At 41.6% G+C, this 9,486-nt stretch overlaps 1 protein-coding gene across 1 annotated transcript in view; it reads right to left on the bottom strand.

The window, feature by feature from the left end:
* Positions 1–2,187: 2,187 nt before the first annotated feature.
* The window catches only part of LOC113830289 (angiopoietin-related protein 6), a 29,171-nt gene continuing 21,872 nt past the window's right edge, over positions 2,188–9,486 (bottom strand). Inside the window, exons 4-5 of the mRNA XM_027383495.2 lie at positions 3,358–3,522; positions 2,188–2,735 (exon numbers count right to left, since the gene is read on the bottom strand). Of these exons, the coding sequence (XP_027239296.2) occupies positions 2,390–2,735; positions 3,358–3,522 (511 nt within the window). The 3' untranslated portion in view covers positions 2,188–2,389. The remainder of the gene's footprint in view (positions 2,736–3,357; positions 3,523–9,486) is intronic.

The raw sequence follows: 9,486 nt of genomic DNA, 5'->3' as shown, positions 1-9,486 counted from the left end.
ATATATATATATATATATACATATATATATATATATATAGAGAGAGAGAGAGAGAGAGAGAGATGAGAGAGAGAGAGATGAGAGAGAGAGAGAGAGAGAGAGAGAGAGAGAGATGTGTATATATGTATATATATATATATATATATATATATATATATATATATATATATGTATATATATATTTACATATATATACACATATATATGTGTGTGTGTGTGTGCGTGTTTTTTTTGTGTTTCTTTTTTTTTTTTTTTTTGTCAGCTGGTGAATTAACAATTCAAATTTGACCTCTGCAGGTTTTTTCTTTCATTTTTGTATGAATTACAATTTTTTTCCGAATATATGTTTATCTTATTCAATGAAAATATTACTGTTATTTTTACTGATAATTCAAAATTTAATTTCCTTTTTTTCTTAATGCCTTTTACACATTTTTTGTAAAGGAAAAGAAAAATATTCTTTTAGGCCGGGAAATATATTCAAAATATCAAAGATTACATTAGCTGAATAAAAATGAGTAGAAAAGTAATAATAGTTTTATTAATATTTCAAGCAATTGGATTCTTTAACAGCTGTAAGCGCAGACACCCATGTACACTCAGGTACACTCTCCAAATATGTACATGTACGTATTCAGGCGCGTACAGACATGGTCGCGTGTACAGGATCATAGACAGCTGCGCATGTAGACAGACAGACATACACAAACACTCAGACACAGACACTCAGATACAGACACACATACACACGCACATACACACATACACAAACACACACACACAAACACACACACACAAACACACACACGCATTATGTGTTATATATATTCTTTGAAAATTTGCATAATTCACTGCAAACAATGGAAGTGATTCTGTTATTTTAACTAAAAACTGCTTTTATTTTGTTGCTTGGTTTTCTAAGTCCTCGATCATCTCATTTTCTTCCATTTCCTTGTCTGTTTCCTCTTTATTCTTTGTTTTCTCTATTTCCTGTTTTTCTTTCCTATGTTCTCTTCTTCCAGCTTTCGTTTTTTTCTCTCGTCTTTTTCTTGTTCTTTCTTCGTTTCTTCCATCTTGTCTTCTTTCTTCTCCTCTTTTTTCACTTGTTTTTTTTTTGTCTTCATCTCCCTCTCCTGCTTCTCTTTATCTCTCTACCTTTCCTCTTCCTGCTTTTTAACTCTTTTTCCATCCCTTTTCACCTCCTCCTCCTTCCTCTCTCCTTTCATCCCTTCTTCCCTTTCCCTCTCCTTGTCTTCTATCTTCATCTCTCCTTTCTTTCTTTTCTTCTTCCACATCATCACCCTTTCTCTTTACCTTTTTATTATCTATTTTCTCTCCCTCCCCCTCCCTTTCTCTTTTGAATTCTCTCCCTTTTCTCTTCTTATTTCCCTTCTACATCCAATTTTTTCTCTCTCCATTTACAACTCATCTATCTCTTTCCCTCTTTCTTCTCTCTCTCTCTCTCTCCCTCTTCACCCCCGCCCTTTCCTTCCCACTATTTCCCTATTTATCTTTATATTTTCCATCTCCACCTCCCGCTATTTCTCTTCCTCCTTTTTATCTCCCTCCTCCGCCTCCTTTTCTTACATTTTTTGTAATTCTTTGTTCGCTATTTACCCCTCTCCCACGTTCTTTTTCTCTCTACATCTCCTCTTCCTTTCCTCCCACCTTCTCCCCCTTTCTAATCCACCTTTTTCCTCATTTTCAATTTTTCTCTCCCCCTTTCCCACTTCCTTTTTTCACCCTTTTCCCTTCCCCGTCTTCCTTTCCCTTTTTTCTCCCTCTCCCACCTCGCTTCTAATCACCCCTCTTTCCTCCTTTTCAATTTTTCTCTCTCTCTCCTTCCCTTCCCCTCCTTCCCTCCCCTCCCTTTTCGGTTTCTGAAACACCTCTTTTTCCCCCTTTTGAATTCCTCCCTCTCCCTTTCCTCTCGCCCCCCCCCTCCCTCATTCATTTTTTTTTTCAGTTCCTCCCTCTCCTCCCTTCTCAATTCCGCTTTTCCTCCCCCCTCCTCACTCAAAAATTTTCAGTTTCCATCTTCCCTTCCATCCTCCCCTCCTCCCTCCTCCTCCCTCCCCCTCCTTCCCCACCCATCCCCCCTGTCCTCCCTTCCTCCCCTCCTTCACTCATTTTTTCAATTTCTCTCTCTCTTCCCTTCCCTATTTTCCTCTCCTCCCCTCCCCTCCTCTTCCTCCTCCCTCACTCCAAAATGTTCACTTAATTTTTTCCCTTCCCTTTCCTCCCTCCTCCCCTCCTCCTCTCCCTCCCCCTCACTCTCACTCTCTCCTTTCCCCTTTCCTCCCTCCTCCCTTTTCCCTTCCCTTCCTCCCCCTCCTCCTCCCCTTACCTCCCCCTTACTCTCCTTCCCCCTCCCCCCCTCCCCCTCCCTTCACTCGAAATTATGCGCATTGAACCTCAACGCGTAGTTATTCGGCCGGACCTCGACAGTGACGTCATCGAGCACCAGCCAGGTCTCCCCGTTCAGCCAGCGGATCGTCTTGGCGTCCCGGTCATTCGAGGTCGGGAACGGGGCGGTCAGCGTCGTGTAGTGGCAGGCGTTGAACCACCAGCCGCCGCCGTTGTTGATGGCGCAGCTGCCCTTGTCCCAGTTGTCGTGGTCGCGGTCCCAGGTGCTGAAGGAGCGGCCGTGGTGCTTGGACTTGAAGGCGTCCTGGGAGATGTTGCCCGAGAAGCCGTCGACGACCAGGCGGAACAGGTGGCCCTCGTCCTCGACTCTGGGGGGAGGGGGGGGTAGATAGAGGAGGGGGTTGAGCGTGTGTTATGTCTATATATACATATTATATATATATATATATATATATATATATATATATATATATATATATATATATATATATATATATATATATATATGTATGTAGGTATATGTATATATATGTATATATATATATATATATATATATATATATATATATATATATATATATATATATATATATATATATAAACATTTTTTTATATGTATGAATATGTATATATAGATGCATATATATATATCTGTATATATATTTACATATATAAAGACAAACAATAACAAAGATATTAACAACAAACAAAAAACAAAAACAAAACCCTCATTCGATGTCGTGGATAGTGAATCTTTATTCATTTATCTATTTATCTATTCATTCATCTATCTATTACACATGAAAAAAAACTAAAAAAAGAAAAAAAAATGAAGACAAAAAAAAATACATTTGTCTATCTATTCACTTATATATTACACATGAAAACCTCAAATAAGGGCAAAAAAATCTAAAAAAAAAAAAAAACACGAAACAAAAACAAAACAAAACAAACAAAACACAAAACAAAACACACAAAAAAAACCCTCACCTAAAAGTATTATAATGCGCCTCGAAGACCCCCTGCTCGATGTCCCGGATGAGGAACCTGAGCTCGTACGGCTGCCGGTACGTGAGGGCGTGGAGGGCGTCGAGGCTGAACCACCACTCGCCCTCGCCCGGGTTGCCGAAGCCCTGGGTGTAGTCGTCCCAGGTCCTGTCGTGGAGGGAGAAGGGGAAAGGGGGGGTGAGTGAGATGAGAGTGGAGGGAGGAGGGGAGGGGGCGGGGGATAGGGGGAGGGGGTGAGATGAGGGGAAAGGGGGTGAGGGGGATAGGTGGAGGAGGGAGGGGGATAGGAAGAGAGGGGGTGAGAGAGTGTGAGGGGGGTAGGAAGAGAGGGAGGGGGATAGGTGGAGAGAGGGGTGAGATGGAGGAGGGGGAGGGGAGTTAGGAAGGAGGAGAGGGGGTGATGGAGGGAGAGGTGTGTGAGGGAGGGAGAGAGAGGGGTGATGGGATGGGAAGGGAGATAGGGAGGGAGGGGTGTGGGGGATAGGAGAGGGGGAGGGGTTAGGATTAGAGGAGGATAGGGAGGAGAAAGGGGAGGGGGATTGGAGGAAAGGGGGAGAGGATAGGGAGGGAGGGGAAGAGAGAGAGAGAGAGAGAAGTAAGGGAAACAGGAAGAATGAAGGCCACTTTCATACCAAGGTCACACATCGCACGTGACAAATGACACATGGCACGGTGACTTCAGACCAAGGCTACACGTGGCATGTGTCACTCTGTTTACAAACTGGCATCATCAGAGTTGACGATGTTATGGTTGTGCTAAGTCCTAATTAATCTTGTGACAATTATCTATCTATTACTCGGAGTAATAAAGTAGATATTTTTTGGGGATAAAATAAGGCAAATTTATTCCAATATCCTGAAATTACTTGCGAGGAAAAATGTTTTCATAATTCTATCACCGAGGGTATTTTTATTGTAATGTGGTGATGTATCATATGAACAATTTTATATCCAACAGTTTGTATAAATATGTTGATTAGATCATCGTCTGGAAGAGGCATAGCTGTGCAGGAGACAAGGGGAAGGCTAGATCAGTAGCATCTCGAGGAAGTGTCATGCCGTCTGATTCTTTTTTTTTTTTTTTGGGGGGGGGGCACATGGGGTTTATTTTGATGACGTCACCAGAGCACATGGAGTTTATTTTGATGACGTCACATAAGTTACGGATGCTTTGTGAATACGGTCGATCATTTTGGTGTCTTCAATTTTCCAAAGAGGATGGGAAATGATGATTTTAATGGTTATACTTTTCACTGAACAATCATGAAAGCAGGCGCCATGACACCTCCTCGGGTTGCTACTGATCAAGCCTTCCCCACCCCACTGTTTCCTCCTGCCAGACCGCGTGTGATGACCCTCTCGTTCGAAGCCTCGTTCACTGGGCGAGTGAAGCCGTGTTGTCAAATGTACTTGACGGAATCTTTCTACACTTCAAAACTACTCTGTATAATAATGCTATATTTTATATGATTTTAAAACCTTTATGTTAACTTGGTTAATCGTGAGTTTGGATGTAAAAGGTCTATCAAAATCTGACAACATTGTCCCAGGTGGCGTCGCACGCTAAAATAATGATAATAATAATAAATGAGTAATTAAATAACTAAATAGATTAAATAAAAATTAGCAAGTCCAATTTTGACGTAGCAAGCAGGTCGCACGTGGTAAATGCTACATGCCACGCTACTTTTGTGTGAAAGGTTTCATATGTTTCCATTTTCAAGAGGCGTGCCACGTGCCATGCCACGTGCGACGTGCCGCCTCGGTGTAAAAGCGCCATAAGTGAGAGAGAGAAAAGATAAAATCAAACAGAGAGAGAGAGAGAGAGAGCCAGCAATACACACACAGACAAGATTCGCACGCAAATATCACCCCACAAACATGTGAAATAAATAATTTGCAACACTAATGGCTCCTATTGATTATAAATAGCTCCATTTGCACCACACGACACAAAAAACACCCCGGTAATTAGACATTTAGCCAATTATGAAAACTAATAGGTTTCAGTTATCTATGTCGAACATTGGTAATGAACTATGGCGGTTTAAAAGTTTGTGGAGTTTCAAATGTTTTGTGTGTATGTGTGTGTGTGTGTGTGTGTGTGTGTGTGTGTGTGTGTGTGTGTGTGTGTGTGTGTGTGTGTGTGTGTGTGTGTGTGTTTCTCTGTCTCTGTGTCTGTCTCATTTTGTGTCTGGTTCTCTCCGTCTCTGTTTTGTCTGTCTGTCTTTATCTTTTCTTTTGTTTCTCTTTTTCTTTCTCTCTCTCTCTCTCTCTCTTTTCTCCCTCCCCCTCCATCTCTCTCTTTCTTTCTCTTTTTATCTGTCTCCCTCTCTCCCCCATTTCCTCTCCCCCCCTCTCTCTTTTCTCTATCCCTCTTCCCACTCCCTCTCTCTCTCTCTCTTCCTCCCTCTTTCCTCTCTCTCCCCCCCCCCTTCTCTCTCTCTCTCTCTCTCTCTCTCTCTCTCTCTCTCTCTCTCTCTCTCTCTCTCTCTCTCTCTCTCTCTCTCTCTCTCTTGTTCCTCAAAATTAACCTCCCATCTTCATTACAATTTCAGATGAATCAAACCCAATCACGAAACCTTCATAATTATTTCATGTCTACGTTTCTTGGTCTTGTCTTGTCCTATTTTTTTTTTTTTTTTTTTTGTCTCTCGTTTTGCTTGCTATATTTCTTTTTTTTTTAATATTTCTTTTCTCGTTTTCTCTTTGCTCTTCCGTCTTCTTTTCCTCTCTCTCGTTTTATTTCTCTGTGGTTTTCTCTTTACTGACACGTTTTATTTAATCTGTTGTCTCTTTTTGTTCTAGTTTTCTTTTTAAAATCTTTTTTATTTCTCTCGTTTTCTCTTTGTTCTCCCTTTTCTTTTTCTCTTCCTGTTTTCTTTTTCTCTTCCCATTTTTTCTCTTCCCGTTTTCTTTTTCTCTTCCGTTTTCTTTTTCTCTTCCCGTTTTCTATCTAGCCACGAGGATGGAGCGAGGTGCCAGTTCGTGAGATATTTTTTCCTCTTCATATTTTCCACGCTTTCTCGGTTCAAAGTTCATCAGCATCTCTTGTATGCTAATTATATCTAATGAGGAGACCACGGAGGCTTAATAAGTGTCTAGACGTAAAGATGAAAGGCGTGAGTAAGAAAATAGGGCTGGATATAAGGATTCATGTGTTACAGATCACACATATGTGCACATGAACTCAAAGTATGTGGCTTTTTGTATATAAGTATCTTTTTGTTCGTATGTCTGTCTAGAGAGAGAGAGAGAGAGAGAGAGAGAGAGAGAGAGAGAGAGAGAGAGAGAGAGAGAGAGAGAGAGAGAGAGAGAGAGAGAGAGAGATAAAGAAAGAAATAGAGACAGATAGAGAGAAAGAGAGAGAGAAAGAGATAGATAGAGAGAGAGAGAGAGAATAGAGAGAGAGAGACAGAGACAGAGACAGAGACAGAGACAGAGACAGAGACAGAGACAGAGAGGAAAGAGTGAGAGAGAGAAAGGAAAGAGTGAGAGAGAGAAAGGAAAGAGAGAGAGAGAGAGAGAGAGAGAGAGAGAGAGAGAGAGAGAGAGAGAGAGAGAGAGAGAGAGAGAGAGAGAGACAGAGACAGAGACAGAGAGAAGAAAAGAGAGAAGAAAGAGAGAGAAAGAGAGAGAGAGAGAGGAAAGAGAGATTGATAGATAGATAGATAGATAGATAGAGAGAGAGAGAGAGAGAGAGAGAGAGAGAGAGAGAGAGAGAGGAAGGAGAGAGAGGGAGAGAGGAAGAACAGTGAGAGGAAAGAAAGAGAGAGAGAGTGAGAGAGAGAGAGAGAGAGAGAGAGAGAGAGAGAGAGAGAGAGAGAGAGAGAGAGAGAGAGAGAGAGAGAGAGAGACAGAGACAGACAGAGAGAGAAAAGAAAGAAAGAGAGAGAAAGGAAAGAGAGAGGTAGACTTGATTTCATAAAATATTATTTACAGACCAGCGTGCATGTCCAACAAACTGCCTTCTTTGGGCTGTTTACTCTCATATCCTTTAGAAAGTCTGCACACAATGGGGAATTGGCAGTTTGCTCTCAGCGGCAGTTCATGCATTTTCGAGAGAGATTTTTTTTTTCTGTCTTTTCTTTTTGTTTTCTTTTTTTTTCTTTTTTTTCTTTCTTTTCTTTTTCTATTTTTTTTTCTTGGAAATCTATTTCTAAGTAGTCTGAGATTTCTTGAAGGAGAGCACAGTATCGACATCGTGTTCGTGTCTGCAGCTTGGAGCAGGGGGGGGGGGGCGGATTCCCTATACAGTGACGTTTTCGTGACGTTTTCTGTACTCTGTGACGTATCGATGACGTAGTCGGTAGTATATGACGGAACTCGATTTTTTTTATTTATTATTTTTCTTTTTAAGATTGCAGAAATTAGAACTTGTTTCCGTATGTACTTTTTTCCCTCAATAATTCTAGAAAAGACAAATCAAATTTACTCTTTTTGTTGGCATATGCAAAGACTTTTCAGTTGCTCCTTCAAAGAAAACCGCAATGCTAAGACAGCCAATCACGGCACGAGACACGCAGCCAATCAGCGCACAGATCTGAGGAAGCCACACTTAAGGGGCGCCATGTCTTCGATCGTCTTAATGGTTTTTTGGGGGAATGACCTTCTCGTTTGTGAGGATCGTCTGGACCGCCATTCCCTTCACTGTAGGTCACTGTCCCCTTCGCTTTCACTTCCCTTCACTCTGGGCCGTCATTCGCTTCACTGTAGGTCAGTTTTACTTCATTTTCACTTCCCTTCACCCTTCATCACTCCACTCTAGGCCACTGTTCCCTTCGCTTTTACTTCCCTTCACTCTGGGTCACCATTCCATTCACCCTGGACCACCATTCGCTTCACTGTAGGCCACTATGCCCTTCACTTTCACTTCCCTTCACCCTGGGCCATTATTCATATCTCTCTATGTCACTATTCCCTTCATTTTCACTTCCCTTCACTCTGGGACATCATTCCCTTCACCCTGGACCATCACTTCCATCACTCTAAGCCTCTATCCCCTTCACTTTCACTTACCTTCTCCCTTCATCACTCCACTCTAGGCCACTGTTCACTTCGTTTTCACTTCCCTTCACTCTGGGCCGTCATTCCCTTCAGTCTAGGCCTCTATCCCCTTCACTTTCACTTCCCTTCACCCTGGGCCATTATTCATTTCTCTCTAGGCTTCTATCCCCTTCATTTTCACTTCCCTTCACTCTGAGTCACCATTCCCTTCACCCTGGACCATCACTTCCTTCACTCTAAGCCACTATTCCCTTCACTTTCACTTCCCTTTTCCCTTCATCAATCCCTTCACTGTAGGCCACTGTTCCCTTCACTTTCACTTCCCTTCACTCTGAGTCATCATTCCCTTCACTGTAGGCCGATTTCCCCTTCATTTTCACTTCCCTTCACTCTGGGACATCATTCCCTTCAGTCTAGGTCACTGTGTCCTTCACTTTCACTTCCCTTCACTCTGAGTCATCATCCCCTTCACTGTAGGCCGATTTCCCCTTCATTTTCACTTCCCTTCACTCTGGGACATCATTCCCTTCAGTCTAGGTCACTGTGTCCTTCACTTTCACTTCCCTTCACTCTGAGTCATCATCCCCTTCACTGTAGGCCGATTTCCCCTTCATTTTCACTTCCCTTCACTCTGGGACATCATTCCCTTCAGTCTAGGTCACTGTTCCCTTCACTTTCACTTCCCTTCACTCTGAGTCATGATCCCCTTCACTCTGGGCCGTTATTCGCTTCATTTACATTCGTCTGGCAAGTATGTCGTGTTTATTTCACGATGTCTTTTCACCTCTTTCGCTTTCCCTTGGGGCTTCGAACACAATGCTATTCGTTTTTATTTTTATTTGTTTATTTATTATTATTTTTATTTATTTTATTTTATTTTATTTTATTTTATTTATTTATTTTTTATTTTCATTTATTTTTTTATTTTTTTTATTTTTTTTTTTTTTTGCTTTGCCAAAAATCCATTTCAAGCTCATTATCACTTGGACCCGAAGTTGTAAAGTGGGCCATAAATTGTTCTTTCTCGTATCTTCGGTAATCATTATTTTTTTTCTAGTTATAAGCTCTAATGATGCATAATTGATAATTAATGCATAAGTACAT

The sequence above is a fragment of the Penaeus vannamei genome, chromosome 29, assembly GCF_042767895.1.
Source record: "Penaeus vannamei isolate JL-2024 chromosome 29, ASM4276789v1, whole genome shotgun sequence".
Lineage (NCBI taxonomy): Eukaryota > Metazoa > Arthropoda > Malacostraca > Decapoda > Penaeidae > Penaeus > Penaeus vannamei.
This window is presented reverse-complemented; position numbering and strand designations above follow the sequence as displayed.